This window comes from Homalodisca vitripennis, chromosome X, assembly GCF_021130785.1.
Source record: "Homalodisca vitripennis isolate AUS2020 chromosome X, UT_GWSS_2.1, whole genome shotgun sequence".
In the NCBI taxonomy this organism is placed as follows: domain Eukaryota; kingdom Metazoa; phylum Arthropoda; class Insecta; order Hemiptera; family Cicadellidae; genus Homalodisca; species Homalodisca vitripennis.
The window spans coordinates 26,900,002-26,918,258 of record NC_060215.1 but is presented as its reverse complement, the minus strand read 5'-3'; the positions used below and the strand labels follow the sequence as shown (position 1 = coordinate 26,918,258).

At 35.1% G+C, this 18,257-nt stretch overlaps 1 protein-coding gene across 3 annotated transcripts in view; it reads right to left on the bottom strand.

The window, feature by feature from the left end:
- The window catches only part of LOC124368825 (prestin-like), a 188,147-nt gene that overhangs the window by 125,197 nt on the left and 44,693 nt on the right, over window positions 1-18,257 (bottom strand). For 2 of the 3 annotated variants that reach the window (XM_046826228.1, XM_046826229.1), the window contains exon 2: window positions 2,156-2,494. The exons of the other annotated variant lie outside the window; for it this stretch is intronic. In XM_046826228.1, coding sequence (XP_046682184.1) covers window positions 2,156-2,225 — 70 coding nt within the window. In that variant the 5' untranslated portion in view covers window positions 2,226-2,494. The remainder of the gene's footprint in view (window positions 1-2,155; window positions 2,495-18,257) is intronic. 3 annotated transcript variants of the gene reach the window in all.

Sequence of the window (18,257 nt, the reverse complement as noted above, 5' to 3'; positions counted from 1 at the left end):
GCAAATTCTTCCACAGCTGCAGATTGTATTGTTAGCTCAACAAGCTGTTTTCAGAGTGTTTCCACTCTATTGAAATATAGTAAAAATTAAAATTCTTAAATCGGAATTTTCTTTTTGCATTTGAATGTAGCCTCCATAAGAAAGCACTGGGAAGAATGTTTTGTTTTGTTTAGCGATTTAATTGAGTACTTGGATGTCATAGTTTGTACAGAAGTGAATGTAAATGAATGTATATTAGATATTTTTCATCTGGATGATTTTGATTGATTTTTTTAGTTTAATATCGAAGGCTAAAGGTGGTGGAATATTTATTTATGCTCGAAAGGATAATATATACATATTTTAAAGCGATTAAAATAGGTAAATAGGTAAATTAAAACTTTTGAAACAAGTTTGTTGGAAAATATTGTTTAAGAAAATTAAATTTATTAATACTACAGTTTTTTTAGAGGAGTTGAGGGGAGGTGCAATTTTAGAACTGAAAAGTCGAGTAAGTTTGACAGTTGATGACTTCAATTTAAACTTGAAAGATAAAGTTTACAACACTATAAATGCATATCAGAACCTGATGGCCATCAATGGTTTTCATTCCTATATACACCGGTACACCAGTACACCTCTGGAGTATTTGCACTTTTGGTCAATTGTGCATGTAAAAATATGAGGCTTGTGTAAATAATTTTTTTTTTTATAAAAGTTTTATTTGAATATAAAACGTGTTCCTATAACAATTTCAAAATGTTAGTACATGAGATCATTAAACTATAAAAACACTGCAAGAAGATGACAAATATAACAATTAAGTTACAGATAAAAATATTTGCTCTTTTGTTTTTGTTTTCAAATATACCTTTATCCACAATAATTTAAATGCAGCTCTTCATCAATTGGTGAGAATCGCTAAATCTACTGAACGCCAAACTGATAATTACTTTCCTATCGTCTCTTTAACCATTAAATATGACCAAAACACATTTCCGAACAATTTTATGAGATTTACAGCATAAAATAATTATTGCCGCCTAGATTGGCCAAATGCCCCACTGTACACCATTGGATCATCAGATATCTTGTTTAATAAATGATTTATTCAAAGCGATGTCCTCGGAATAACGTCAGCGAAAATAGTCTATAATTTTCCTAGATCTAACTAAGGTAAGTAATTAAACACGAATGTGGTTTTAATCAATATTAGCCCTTAAAATGTGCGAAGATAATCCAAAACAATATTAAAACATCAGTTACATGTTTAACAAAACTGGTACAATTACTCCATTGTTAGTATTCTGATACAAACTTATTTTTAATTCTATTACGTCTGTTTTGAAAATGCAAGGTAAATTATGCAAACGTAATTTGTGTTCGCAGTGTGTTTTAAGATTCTGTTCTTGAAGAGTGTTTACTTGTAGGATTCTGAGACCTGTACTGCGCTTAGCTAAAATGTCATCTGCACGGATTCCCGAACTAGAATTCAGGATGGGTAAGGGCAGGATTTGGAGCTGAGTCCTGAAGAAATCTCAAACCATAAAGAGAATACGGCCTCATCTCATCCATGTCTTTTTCACAGTAAGGCCTTTAAGTCTTGATTGTCCGTGGGTTTTAGTTACAATACCCGCAAAAAATAAGTTGAAGATGAGTATTGCACTTTAAGCGAGTATCCCGTCCTCAAAATAATAAAATAGAATATACAGTGTACTTGCAAGTTTAATAATTTCTTTCCTTAATAATGGTTAGACTTGCAAGTGTCTAAACCATTTCTTTCCTGTAAAGCAATGATACTTAGTATATCAGTATTACTCATTAAAATCTCATTTTTATGCGTGTGTCAGGTTTTTCCTCACCAAAAAAGTCAAAAGAAAAATCTTAAATTCGATAATAGGTTTAGATTTACATCAAACTATAGGTCTTTTTAGTAGAACATAATGCCACAAACCGGACCTCAAAATGTTTAACCTATCCAAAATGGCGGTGTATAAGTTATAGGACGGTTTTTTGTGAAATCTGTATAAGTTTTTTTATACCAAGAGATCATTTGTTTAGTCAATACAGCAAGGTACAATGTACCAAAACCCTTATCATTATCGCCTATATAAGTTATTTAGAAACGTTCTAAACTAAATAGGTTAAGGTTAGATAATAAAACATAACAATTTACCTGCGAGCAGGGGCAATGTTTCGAGATCTGCGAACATTGATCTCTTGGCCTTTGACCTCGAAGATGCCATCTCAGCACAGGACACTAGGTCACTGTTCAGAACGAGTCAAGAACACAAAGGTCGCACGCACAAGCACAAGTTCTTTCCAGCACAGACATCGGTGGACGGAACGTTGTTATCACTGTCACTGCTTCTTCAATACCGACACAATCGCAGTCGAATTGCTCATCAAGGGCTTGTGTTGTGAACTATACTCTACTTCGTTAAGTTAGTTGTGATGAGTGATAGCGGAATCGTTTTACGATGTGATACCAGAAACATTTGTGACATACATCCAGCTAAGCGTGGCGGAAAAACATAAGTACAATAACAGAGTTTAATAATCAGCCTGCTAGGCAATTTGAATTAGGTGTAGGTATAAAAATTAATGATGTGATGAAATATATATATATAAATTTAGGTTAAAAAAACATGTGTTTTACATATTTAAAAATTTGGATATTGCCCTCAAAGGGAGAGGGGCATCATCAAAAAAATTTATTAAAATATCACCCCTTCCCCCTCATTAATTCATTATAGAAAGAGCATAAAACAAAAGACTCAAAAGAGATTCGAGGTCATAATTAGTTTTTGGGGTATTCTAGGTCAAAATAGAATAGGAGCACCTCAAATATTTTGGCTCGTGTAGTCTTCTTGTAATTCATACTCTAATTTTTAACGCAATCGTCTACCCTGACTCAATCTAACATTCTTATTAAAACATTTAACTCTCTATTTAATATCCTTCTCAAAAGTCACATTATTACATTGCTCAAAAAGTACAACAAAGCTGTCTAGTTCAATACGATACATCAACAAGTGAAAATAGAAATATCAATATTATTTTAATGAACGTTGGAATTTATAACTAAGTATTTATCGTACAACTAATTATGCGTAGTTACAATATTAACTCATTTTTTAGGAAGAATATAAATATAATCGTCAATTTATGTCAATATCGCAATTCGTATTTCTCAAATCTGTGTATATATCTATCAATAGGTATAACATTAGAAATTTAAATGGATGTTTACTTCCGACTGATTATGAAGAAAGCCAGTTGTTTTCAAATGCTTACACTCGTTATTGTTACTACCTGCCAAATAGAGTGCCTGCTGTTACCTACAGACTCGGTCTCTGACTCGTTGCTCACCGTGGCTCGATGGTCCCTACATCTGCGGTGCTCCTCGTAAAAAAGTTCCGAATAATCACTGTCCAACAGAAGTTGTGAGTCGCGTTACTGAGGCAATAGCTGCTTTACTCCGGACGCCTGTGGGAAACACGAGCCTATCTCTTATCAGAGTGATGATGCGCTCGCTGCCTTCCCAGCTTCCGAGCGGGCTGGTGGGAAACTAAAATTATATATGCTCTCTCATAAGGGCCATTTCATTTTGAAACTTTATATTATAAATTATATTTTCCACAACAACACAAATATGTGTCGGATTTACATAAGGAACGAGCTACACAACGATTCCGATTCGTCATTGAATTATTCTGGGAGAAATTTGATGTAACATTTTTAAACGAGTTGTTTCAAGGCTTGAGTCACTTCTCGAACACAGTATCTCCGAACTCACGAACGTACCGCCGGACCGCTGCGACAGTAATACTGTGTACGGCTGTCCGCTCCTTCGCAATCCGCTCCGCCTGTTACACTTTTCCGGGCCAGAAAGGGAAAGCTGACTTCGTAATCCCCAGGACCGTTCGAGTATGACAGCTCATTAGCAATTAGCTACAGAAAGATGTGTATTTCAAATGGCCAAACTGTTCATTTAAGAAGTCAAATCTGTTTGCGTTAAGAGTGAAACAACCTTGAGTACGCCCTCACTGTTGATAGTATAATGAGAAAATGTCTCATTTTATAGACATGATTTATACATATCCAAGAGTTTCTTATGGACTACTGTATGTGTATTTTTAATGTTTTGAAAGATGAAGTACAAAAAGATTTAGAATTTTATTCTGAACAAAACCAATCAACATATTTAAAAAGCTGTGTTTGGATTCGTACGAAGAAATTTTTAAATAAGATCTTATTATGCTGAGACTATAATATGGTAGTAAAAGTCTTTGAAGTTCATGTTGTTCTTGTTGGGCTAAAACCAAGATGGCCACTTGTACAGATGGTTTTTTTTACCGCAGCATCGAAAATCTTGGTGCATTTAAACCGGACACATCAACTTCTGAGTTTTAGTTGTGTGAAATCCTCATACAGCATGACAGAGTGCCGAGTTTATGTATGTTTAGGAAAGGTTGTTGTTGTAAAAAAAGACTTTAGTTAAACCCGATGATTAATATGTGTACAGTAAATAAATGCGTGATTCGAGTAAATTTCATACGGAGACAGGCAATGACCTTAAATTTTAAATTAACTGTCCATTTCCTTAAAAGAACAAAAGAGATTAAGACGTTGATAAGCATTTACATGGGGGGGGGGGTGGGGGGGGGGGGGGGTGGGGGGGGGGGGGGGTGGGGGGGGGGGGGGGTGGGGGGGGGGGGGGGTGGGGGGGGGGGGGGGTGGGGGGGGACCTCAGAACTAATTCAAACAATTCCCCTGGACCTCAGAACTAATTCAAACAATCCACCGGACCTCAGAAATAATTGAAACAATCCCCTGGACCTCAGAACTAATTCAAACAATCCCCCGGACCTCAGAACTAATTAAAACAATCCACCGGACCTCAGAACTAATGCACACCACATCCATATAAATGATTTATCTCGAGTATAGATACATTCCAATTTAGAGAATTTGGTGATCTTTCAAGATGAAACTTATACCAAAAACTTCATAGCCAGAAAAAATGAGAAATAATAAAATAACAATTTACTCTTGCACCATCACTATTCTACCAATTTTACTTTCAAAGCGATGACAGATATGGTAAAGCTCTTGAGTTTATTTGTTGCAACAAAAAATTCAATAAAAGTTACAGACAAGCTTAGTTAGGAAATTATAGTAAGAATCATACTCCCACAAGTACACAGTTTACACGCATTTTTTATTTATCTTGTTGATGGGACTCAAAAAATAAATCTATAACCATCTATAACGGTTTTTACTTGTATTTTACCAACAATTTTTAACTGTATAATTGTTTAATAATTTCTGAAAAAGAATTAAAAACATACGCAGTTTATGTTATTTTGTTACGTGGAAGTTTAATAAGATTTGTTTGAGGCGTTCAGGCAATTCTGGTTTTAGAGTAAAACATGCTTTTTCACTTCAAAAGTCAAAAGTATATAGTATTATTGTCCCTTGTTTAAACAATGTGTTTGTTTCTCTTCAAGGAGAATTTGGGATTCTGTGAGATAATAAACGATACAAGGCTTTGTGGTGACATAAATAACGGCACAGAGCCTCAGATCTAATCTGAATGACAAAACCTGTTTAGATGATTAGACTGGTAGGCCTGCCAGCCCGGTCATCGGCCTCAGGCTGACCACCGCAACGCACAACGCTGAAGATAAACATCTGGGTTGTTGGAGATAACGGTGTTTATAAGAGGTTGTAGAAGTATGGATGTGGCAGATCGTAATCATAAAGTTAACTCAAGGAATACGGAACTCCACTTTCTCATAATGTATAGCCATTAAGTGATAGTAAGTAAAGTAAAGTTGTCTTATATTAACCAGGTGAAGTAGGGCTAAGAATCCCTCTCTAAACACTTAACCTGGGGACCAAAGGCTTAAAGGTGACTTTCGAACTACCACCAAATGGGCGGGCAGGCGGGCTGCTTGCAAGGACAGGACCGTTCAGCGGTCATCCATCCAAGCAGCAGCCACGCTCGACGTTGCTTGATCTGGTTATCTTGCGATAACCGTTGTACCCGCTACACTACGCCATTGGCAAAGGTGAACTACACGTCAGAAGTCTAGGTGGAACAAAAGACTCTGGAATAGCTGCGGAAACCCCATGAGTCAGGCCATATGTCTACGCAGACTATTGTTTGCTTATTGTCTCCATGGTTGGAAATTAAGTGGTTAAGGCTTATAACTTTGCGTTTAGAAATAAAAGGAACTTTTAAAAATTATTTCACATGTTATCGCGTATGGAAACAAGTGAATTGAGAAGGGTTAAGTGTTACTTATACCAGCGTGTACCATCCCTTTCCCTCCTATACCCATGCACCTCGTCTCTAACTTCGCTGTTTATGGTGTTTGCCATTCATACCAGGCTGAGGGGCCGACAGGTGCATCAAGTGTTGAGACAAAAATTGATAAAAATGGCAATACATGGCGAAAACATGGCAAAATTAGTCCAGGAGACAATCTTATTTTATAATAATAACAGTACACTGTTAAACTACGATGTAAACTGATATTACCCAAAAACAAATACTGAAATGAACAAAGCTATTTATATCTCCTTTGTGAACAAAATATAGCCTGATAATTCCAAATGACCAATAAACTTTTACTCGGTTCTTCAACTTGTCTGAAGCTTCTTAAAGAATTGTGGTGCTTCATTAAACTTTGAATAGTAAAAATTGTATAGACTACGATAAACAATGAAAAATACTAGTCTATTTTGAAACCTATCAATCTAACCTAATTATTAATTTAACGGTTCCAGTAAGTTCGAAAGTTATTATAATATTCAAAAATTCGTTCCAGAAGACTTTTGAATATTCAGATAGTGTACGACGTACTTAATATAAACTTCTGTCTAATACTAAAGTAATAATAATAATAATAACAAATAATATATATCCATCATATCCCACCATTTGCCTGTGTCCATAATAATCAGGCTCAAATAAAAAACTGCTGAAGATAAATGGTTTTATAGTATGCAGATAAGAAATGGTTTCGGGTAGTGACATGTTTTATCTGTAAAAATTTAAATTTCGTTCAGAAATGAATATTAAAAACATGAAATTTTCTTAAATGAATAAAAAAAACCATCCCATGAAGATATTACCTCATGTACATAATTGTAAATATTTAAGATCTTTCAACAGATTCGAACCTTTTTTTCTGGGCAGTTATCTTAAAGAACCTATGAGTTTAACTTTGAAAAAATATTTTCCAAACCCACTATTGTAATGCCAACGAACCCACCACCGTTCTCTTGTCACATTCTCTGTTTTCAGTGGAAAATCGAAATCTCTTTTAAAAAGAAACGGACTTTCGTTGAAGTCAACAATTGTGTTCAACATTTCAACAGCCACAGTCTTAAAAGAAACGTATTAAAATGCAGTGTTATTAACTTTACTCTGCAGCATAATAGGCAACAGAATGTCGCCCTACCCGTCTTGTCGGTAGGATCAATTACAGAAGAAGTCTACAGCACTAAATTCCTTGGAATACACCAAGATCGAGGGTTTGACATGGAATGATCACATTGACCATGTTTTCACCAGATTATCCTCTAGTATTTATGTTTTGAGGTCATTAGCCAATTATTGCCCGACTCAGGTTCTGATGACGGCATATCATGGCTTGATTTACCCCTACCTTACCTACAGTGTGTTATTGGTGGGGTGCAAATGCAAACAACCAGTTTTACGAAAGTGTTCAAATTAAAAAAAGCGACCGATACAAAATCATCGCTCGTTTGAAATTTCAGAGAGATGTCTTGTACAGAAACCTTCAAAAACTTCCATTCATTTGGGTACAGCAAAAACCGAAGTGTCACCTAAATTTGAGCAATCTTATGGATGCCCAGGATCGGCATATCACTAACTGCAAATGTCGAGATTCTGGGGTGCAAGGGTAGATCGACAGGTTTAGTCTACTGCGAGGGTGGGGCTCCTAAGTGTCGAAGGTTCTTACTAGCCTAGACATCAGGGTGTGTCACCCCTACCTGCTTTGACTGGAGGCTGGTTCAAAACTGGCTTCCCTTTCTTTCGAGGAGACGTGACTGACATTATACTTCCTCAATACTTCAACAACAAACAACAATACTTCCTCATGGATCTCAACAAGAGGCACAACCCCCAACCTTAACCATCCAGAATATCCTGTCACTACAATAGCAGTGCAAGGGTCCTATTCGGACTAGATGCAATTTCTAAGGCTTCTCGTCCTAAGAGAGAAAAAAATACAATACTTCAAATTATTTGGTTCTAATTGTTTTTCATACGAGGATTTGTTATAGTTAAAGCAAGCAGTGTCATATCAATAGACAAGCAAATTTTAGTAGGAGAAAACGAAATAAAATTTGTGTTCTGAAAGAGATTCTTTAGGACGTGTCCACATGCGGACCAGTGATAACAGATACGGACGCTCGACACTGTGTCGCAGTGTTGCCGACACCCAATCTCACACAAAACGGGCATAAAGTTCCAAATGAGAAGTAACCTGGTACTCGCATGACAGTGTCTGCCTCATGAGACAGCACGTCTCCGTGAAAATCATTGAGAATTGGAGCTCTCTCATAGAAGTAAAATGTATAACGAATCGTATAAGGCACACGATTAACTGATAAGAATACCTTGAGCTCATTATGCGATCGCGAACAAAGACGTAGATCTCTTTATATTGACATCATGGTACTAAGAATATAGCATTTTTTCCACATTTATAGGGTTGAATTTTGTTGGAGTGTCGTTGCAAAATATATTCCAAACATGGTTACATTATTATAATTAAATTTTAAGAAGTGGGTTGGCAAAATTATAATTAGTTAGAGGTGTATACGGTTGTATAGAATCGTAAGACATGTTTGTAAGCAATCTGTCACAGTCAACATAATTAATTTGTACTTAAATTCAGATGAAATTTAGACATATTTATGCAAATTCAAAAGTGAAATACTTACAATACAGCTGAGTTTGATGTTTAGAGCTCTCAGTAAAGCTGACTAACCCATCCCACAATGTATGATGATGAAAGTTAAAATATGAAAATATAAAAGGGGTGCAATAATAAACGTTAATGTTCATAATAAATTCTTCTGGCGGAATGACTCTAAAAGAAACACGGGATTGAGCGTTTTTATTCTGTTCAGGTGCAAATGTTTTAGGTTTCGTATTTGTTTTTATGACAACAGCTATTAACACACCAAACTATCGTGGCTTATTGAATACGGTTATTATTTAATTAGTACGATATTGGCCACTAAAGAGTTTATTTTGCACTTTGGAACCTGCATGATAATTATCAAGAATGAATGTTTAAATTATTGCAACAAATATTCTGATATTCAAACATAGCTCCGAAAAAAGTACTTTATTATTTCAGAATTTAAAATCCCTCCTTTATTATTGTTTTTCGTTAGTAAATTAACCAATAATTTAATCCAGTATTTGTTGTAAGCATAAACATGCTTAAACCTTTAAGGGCACAGCGTTGTTTAAAATAAACTTAAATACTATTAAAATACATTCCGAAACCACATACAGTTGCGTATTATGGAAATACTTTCATTCAAATCTTCGGTATCAATATATTTTCCAATTGTACATTTCAGGATTGGTGTTGTAGTATTGAAATAGGGAGTGCATTGTCTTTTAATGTATTGTACCAAAAGGCACATCCACTACAAAAACCGAAAGCTTCACCAACATTTCAATTGTATTTCTTAGAGTGAAACAGACACTCATTAGAAGGATCAGACACTGCGAGGATACTAATTTATTCGTATGTTAAACCAGCACATGTTCAACATACCAGAGTGTTCCAAAACCCATGTTTATTTAAGACCCTGTCCAACATAATAATTTAAAATGAAACACCCTTTTGTATATCTGGGCTGCCAACAGATATCTTTAAAATACCGAATATTGAAGTATCTTTTGATGTTCTTGAATTTCGCAAAACCCTTCCATTTTCTATATGATTGTTTGCAGTTGTATCCAGTCAGGGTGTTTGCCGCAATCTCGCTGAAGGCGAATGGGATAAAACGAATTGGCCAATAACTCGTGTCTCACAGAAAGAGTGCGCCAATTATTTAATTTAATTTAGTTTAATTTTATTTTTGCGCAAAATACTATTATATACTGTACCATAATATGAGATCAAAACCCAAACGATTATCATCCTCTCACTCATTACTTCAGAAGTCTATAGACAAAACGTGTCCTCTTCCGTAATGAGACAAAGTAAAAAGATTACTATGAATTCAACTCTTGGTTGGCGTGATGCTGTTTGGGGCACCCATAAGAAAGAGTTTGCTTAAGTACACTGACTCAAGAGGATTTATAATGTTTTGTCAGAACGTGTGAAACTTTTAATGGTGAAAACACTGGTTTTTCCACATTTTTCATATTGTAACTATGTAAAACAATGATATGACTGTAGATCTGGCTAACAAATTGCAGCTATTCTAAAATCATTGTTTACGTTTCGTATTTGATCTAAAACGTGACAATCATAACCCAATTATGTCCAATCATATCTAAAATTATGTTCCTAAAAGTGGCTGATATAAGATTATTACACATTTTGAAATTGGTATATTTTACTATTAACTCTGGAGAGCCTATATTTCTAAGTGAAAAGTTCAAAATTGATCTCTGAAACAGGCGCAAGAGAGAAGAATTGCCTCATCAATTCTTCTTATTCCCCGCCATTCGAACATCAACTTACAATAAATCATTTGTCGTTACTACTTGTCGAGCAGAAAAACTCCCTTCCTAACCATATTAATTCGGTAGGGGGAGTCGAAACCGCAAGTTTTTGCCTGCATTACTAAAAGCTCAATTAATAGAAAGGATGCCAGCGATGGTTTTAGTTGGGGTAGGTCTTGCATGACGGATGTAATGCAAATAAATGTGTGTGTGTAAATAAGTTATTCTGCCTTAAATTTTTAAAGAGACGTTTTATTAAACACGATTTAGTTTGTTTCCAATTTTGGAAATGTCCGGAAAAATCCTTGTTTCCAAATATTTGTCAAATCGTTGTATAGTATTTTAATTTACTTAAAGAAATGTTGTTATTAATATTAGGGGTTAATTGTAAGACAGGAAAATTATGGCCCATAAATTCGCCCTTTTTATAATATGTTTCAAGTAAATGTCATTTTTCATAAGAATATCCGTTTCCCGTTAAAATTGCACGCATCACAGATGGAGCTACTTATCAAAGTTATCAATAGTTTCAGAAACTTAGGAAATATTAAAGTTTAAATTGGGGCATTGTTTTGGTCTGCAACAAAGGTTTCAATTATATTTTACGCGAAGACATAATGTAATCATCTTTTAAAATAACTAAATCGTGGTTTAATATATTTAAAAAACTATCAAAAAGATGGTAAATAATAAAAGAGTGTGTTTATTGCTAGAGCCAAACAAAACTTGTCACAATAGTTTTAACGTACAAGTACTATGGAAGTACTCATAGACTAAGCTTGTTATGTCTAATGTCATAAAAATCAAACAATTCTTATCTTTACTGCCGTCTTTATCTTTTATTGTTACATACAGTTTGCAATTGAAAATACTAATTGTACCAAGTCTTATCTAGAAATTCTTAAACGTTAAACATTTTTATACTATATTAAAAGTTTAGATTTATTCTAGTTTTTATATCTTGGAGATAAATTCAAAAATTTTAGTATATCTATAAATGAGGACTAGGAGCTGTAAAATGAAACACAATAAACTGAAGGTGAGCTCTGTATCTGTAAAGGATGATTGGCGCATTTTTATTCCTGGTCTCCATGAAGTCTTTAAGACCTCATAATGTGATGAATAATACAAAACGAAAACACTCGACTTATTTAGTTAGAATAATGAGTTAATATATTGGTTTCACTCTATTATAGACCAGCCTTCTTACAAGTGAATTGTTATCTTCATCTATAATTTGCGCACAATTAATAATTATGACATCATTCCTAATATTGATAACACTAACCACAATAGGTTACTACTCAATTTACTTATACTACTAGCTTCAGTTGATCAAAAATATATTTCCTCAATGCGTAAAAAACGCACTTTGAATCAAGTAATTTACACCTGCAAGAAACTACACTTTCTGATAATTAACCAACCGGTTGCAGGAGCAAATTGGACTGGTAGAAATTCTCTTAAAGTTGCCAAAATTAGCCTGCGATAAATTTAAGAGTCCCTAACAACTAAGTTGATTTTATTCCATAAAATATTTCGGAAGGAATACTTATCTCTGCAGAGCCTTAGGAACGAAATAATCACTCTGTAAGTGTTGTTTAATGAAGTTCTAAGATACGAACTAAAAGTGTAACTTTTGAGTAAAGTTTCGAGTACTTCTGGCACATAATGCGAATAAGGATACGCATTTTTCAGTCGCGAGTACTTTGGTTTGTTGAAATGGTTGTGACTAGGCTGGATCGCTGGTTATGAGTCAATTCAAAAATGGCAGTAGTGATCGGGTTTTCTACACATAAAAAAGTAGCTATTGCGGGAAGTGCTGATTCAACGCGAATGTTGAGTTTAGCTCCAGTTCACCTTTCTTTCTCACAGACCATACTCGGGCATCCGGAGTCGGGCTCGTTTGAAAGAGATCCCAAAAAAAAGCCTGATGACGAAGAAGCTCAAAACGAACTCACATCGTTCAAACACATAGACACCAAAACTACAAAATAAATAAAATATAGTTGTCATCTAGATGAAGAACGTTTTCTCATTTTGCCTCATCGGGTTGCACAGTTCAGTACACTATGATGTTTCTGACACCATCTCTAAGCACAATGGAGCAAACTGAGTTTTTCTGCACATTACGTAGCTATGGTGGGACCGTTGATTATGTGTGAATTCAATAAAGAAAGCGCACCGGTTTTGCCTGACTGATGCATCTGTTCATGCTTAATGACACAAAAGTTCACCTCCAGTAAACTGTATAGTGCCTGTATAGGAGTACGCTACAACCACCTGTTCGTCCAACAGTTTGCATGCAAAATTTCAAACCTACACAAGCTCCTTTCATTCTGTAATTGTCCTGTGGACAGATAGACAGAACATAATTCTAGTCATACAGAAAAGAAAATATTCACATCCTCTCGGCAGACAAAAGGTAAATTGTGTTTCGCCCACTGAGTGGTAGACATCAGTTACCGCTCAGCCAAAGTCCATGGTTTGAACATGCACCATCATTGAATTCATTCTTGTCTATGTAGAACTGAAAACAATTGTCATGCCACAATTAGAAGTGTACAGTTGAAATCTTTCTCGAGATCCTGCCACATGATATATTCAAATTTCCTAAGTTTATTAAGTAAGTTAGTTTGTATTGAAATAAAAGTTCCGGTAAGCCAGCAAGGGTACTTCAACGTAAGAGTGCTCTGAAGTCAAATATTGTCACCGACCTTTAACATTGACCCCAGTGTATTATATTTGCTTTTTATTCTATGAATAAAAGTGTTATTTGTTTTTAAAATAGCATATGATTGTAAAAAGTTTGTTTAAACATTGAATTATTCATCTATTTCTCGTTTCTATCATGTTACCCATACGAGCTATGTAAAAATATTCGCTAACGCTCAGCCAAATCCTATTGAGTGACATGAACTATCAGCGAGAATGTAAATTTAAGCTTCGTGCATAGTCTGTAAGGTAAGTTCATTTTCGAGATATCGTCGGACATACAGACAGATAGACACACAAGAACCAGCCTCACGAGAGATAATCTTCGCTAAAGCTCAGCCAATAACACCTTAGTAGCTTTTAGGAATTATTGAAATTTACTAATACCTAAGGGCTTAGATAACATGTGACTCCAGTAATGAATTGCAAGTAATGTAATTATATTTTCAAATCAACATTAAGAGGATTTTTGTAGTTTAAACATGTTTTCCTAGACTCTAACCTTCGGAATCATTTGGCATTTGAGTTTCCATCGTGTTGAAGCACAGTGTGTGCAAAGTAGCACACGGAATTCCACGTTATCTATATATACATCCCACATATATGAAAACCTAAATAGACACTTTGGACTTAGAAAACCCTACTCTCTAATAGTTTCCAGTCTGTAGTACAATTTGCCCACAAAGTGGGAGACTTGCGTCAAGATAATCTGGATTTCTCAGGTAAAATTGCCTCTAGGTGGCTCAGATCTTCAGAACGAGATCACTAGAAATGTAACTTGTAATAGTAATGAGAAAATGTGGAACTCTTGGATTTAGAAGTCAATTACCTGGGTTTCTGTAGCCTCCAGAGACTAGATCCGTCTATCCTCTGGGAACCGTCAGTCTCCAGGGTCAGTTTAACTCCAGCGAGCTTCGTATACTAGTACCCCCCTCACCACTGGCAACCGGATTGGATGACGAGCAATCATCTGGAAGCCTAAAAACTTTGAAAGTTATCTATTTCTTGGGTGCCTCGGTAAATTTCCGACCCATTAGATAATGGGTATATCTAATCTGACAACGGTAACCATATTTTGCCGCTGGATGATCAATTTTTTCAGGAACCGTCGGACTATGGTAGTATCTGGCTTAAGAAGTTTCCAGCCTCTTGATACTTTCATTGCTGACTAACCTGACAATTGGACAACTGAGGAAAACAGTTTCAGGAATATCTCGTTCTCAGGAACTTTTAAGACTATAATTACCACCTAAAGTATGTGATCAAGTGATCAATGTAAGCATTCTCTCTAAAATTCCCTCACCTAAATTCTGTAAAAAACTCTGCCTCTGATACCAACTAGGCTCTAGGAAACTCTTGAGCCTCTACGATTGTGTAATGCCGATCTCTGGAACTATATACCGCCGGCCTGAAGTGTTATCTGAGTTACTGTATCGTAAAGTGACTGGAATCGTCTATCCTCTAAGAATCTGTCGACTCTAAAAACGCCAAAGGCACTGTCGAAAAAGTATTCCTCGAGGAAAAGTGTTTCCCAGGCCTTCTCCAGCTTGGCTCAAAAATGCACAATAAATATTGTGTGTTAACATACTACACATATGGTCCTTTCAATGTGAAGACGGAGTCGATGTCATCAGCTGGGGGAATGCTTCTATAACTGTTTTGACAGTTGTATATCTTGTATTCGTTTACTACAGAATACTACTTTTCAGTTCTTAGCCACCAAGTTATTTATAGAAAACAGTACTTAATAGTAGGCCTACTTAATTATGTAGTAAAATAACAAATTTTACTATTTCGCTCATATCTTCGCAGAAACCTAAAAATCGTGTATTAATAGTTTAAATACTCAGTCAACTTATACCATACTTTACTGAATTTCGACATTTATACAGCTACAATGCTTTTATTATTTTTAAAAACATCGTTTTTATAATAATTGTATGCTCAAACGGATAAAAACGAGTCTATTTTACTTTACCAGGTCGGGAAAACAATACAGAGGAATGTGTACACAACATTTAAAAAAGAGAGACATTGATTATTACATTACATTGACACATTTTATTACCATTAATGCTGTTTCTTCTTCAGATTATTTAATCTTATACAATACATATACATACTTATATTTCTAGAATATTAATAAATTATTTTTTTTCGCACATTACTGCACTCGTATTCGATACAAGCTGGTTCCCGGAGGTAAACATCAAATTAATGTTATATTGGTGCAGTGGTTATTGTGAGATCATAGCTCCACACCTCAACCTCCTTCTCGTTTCACCCATTTTACGTGGCATAACCCATTTACATTATCTCGTTGAGACTAGAAGAGGAGAACCGATCGTAACTTGTAATTTATGAACTTTTGCAATTTTGATTGGAAGTATTCATGGGCAGAACGCGCTATTGTTAAAAAATTAAAACACAAAAAACGAGTGATTGCGTGAAATAACTTTACAATAAAATAAGAGAACGAACATCTAGCAAGTTCATTTGAATTTAGAGAGTGGAAGTTTTGCCATAAAATAATAATCACAGTGAATTAATGTTATACAAAATATTATTATTTATTATAGAAAATATCATAAGAGCTTGCTTAGGTGTCTTAAAAGGCACCATTTCTCAAATTATAAATACATCCAGAAATTCTCATATTCCTAATCCATAATCACCTAGGCGTTCTTCCAAAAGCAATAGTGGTATCAGAATAGCACTTATCGTATTCAACGTTTTGATAATTAATTATTATAATCTAAGTTTTTTTCACGCTACGTTTGAATCATTGCTGATACGAATGGTTTACGCTTTACAATAATATTGGTAACACAATTCAAGTCTTGAGATAGTTCGGTATTGAAGTGGAGAGCCATCCTTATATAACATAGATTAATCCTGGTCCCTGCCAGTAATGCACGTCTGCTTACACAAGTGAGTGGAGGAAATTGTATCATGATTAGCAGAAGTTAAACCAATCAGCTATCAGTATGACCGATCAGTAATGGTGGCTTCTCTATACTGATTTTCTGTGTATTGATTGTTGTCACTATCTCATTGAAACTCAGCTGTCTGAAGAAGAAGTTCACTACATAAATATTCCCACCATAGAAGCCAACTGATTGCAGAAATTATCCGACTACAGGGCCAAACTGATAACACAAAATCAACTGACTGCCGAACCAGAACCAGCTTACTAGAAACCAGCTAAATTATCAGCTATTACCTCACCTAGTCTCCATTCATATCATGTAAACATTGTTGATTGACAATACGCATTAATTATTTCAGCTCCACCGTTGTAGTGTGCTGTACGCACAGCTGTGCTCTGACAGCTTCGGTAACATTTGTCACACTGCAATTATCTCACCGGGTGCGATGGCTGGCTTGAGTTTTTAGCTCCGCGCGGTTATAAAATGTCATGTCGTCAACGATAACTCTTATTAGTTTCAAATTTATACGAGTTCTGTAAAATGTCCGGAAACACCTTAACATTTTTTAAACCTTAGAAGATAAAATCTAAAAATTTTGCACAATCGAACCTTTAAACGGCCGTCATTTTGTATTGGATAAAGCTTATGAACTGTGTTTGCGACATTGATACAGATTTCTAAAATAATATACTCGTACATAATGACCTAGTTTTGCATTTAAGATTTCCCTGACACTCTACACAGGTCCCCATTCCCTTCCCCTCCCCCTAGGTTTAGTCGTGTAATAGCTATTGTGTAATAAATTATGCAAAATAGACGTACAACATTGTGCAAAGTTTGTATATTTTATCTGCTATGGTTTTAAAAGTATTAGGGCGTTTCCACGCGTTTTACATACCCTGTATATGAAAAGACTTTTGTATATGCCTTGCATGTCTTAGCATTAAAGAATTTTATGTGCCCTATGCTTTTCATTTACCAACAATAGTTACGTCAGAGTTTTTTTTACTAACACTTTGGATAAATCTCGCTCCATGGATTTTAAAACTATTACTGTTATATAATTCGTTAACTACTTACAAAATTATTTTAATCCTCCTTTGCAGTGCACAAGAGGGTCAGGGCTTTTTGTGAAAAACTGATGAAGGTAGTAATAAATTATATCCAGTAGCCTATTTAAGAACTTTTACTTATGCATCGATGTCTAAATATAACAATTGAATATATATTGTTTTTTTGCGTCAGTGAAATTTCGATGTAATCGAATCCTAGTATTTCCTGGTATTTCCAACCATAAACTACCGAATAATTGGCTACGTGTCGAGGAGAACATTGTTGAGATTCGAGCTAATTAGCCACGCCTAGGTAATTAATTATCAGAACGACTGTTAAATCGGCAAGTTAATTTGGTTTCTAGATAACGTTATACAGTCACATTGTCATCCGTGACGCATAAAACGATAAAATCTCTTTCACAATGGTATGACATTTCTATTTGATCGTTATGACATTGATAACTAAAAGAAACCGGAAAACATTACAACAATACTCATTACGACTTTATTTTGACGGTCTGAGTTTGGAAACTCTTTTGTACCCACAAATGTACTTACAAATGTAAATATAATTTAAAATAGAGCAATATTGAAAACAAATAAATAAAACAAATAACACCAATTGGAAATAATAAAATAGACGCTTAAGATATAGGGTGTCCCAAAGATACCATTCCTTCTTAACTTTTGAACGGTTTAAAATTGTTGTGGATAAGTAATAAAAATAACTGAGGTTATCTTTGATAGATATTAAAACAGCCTCCCCTCCCACGCAATATCCAAAATGGAGAGCGGCAGGATCTTTAATTATATATACAGGGTGTTTACAACTCTCCGGAA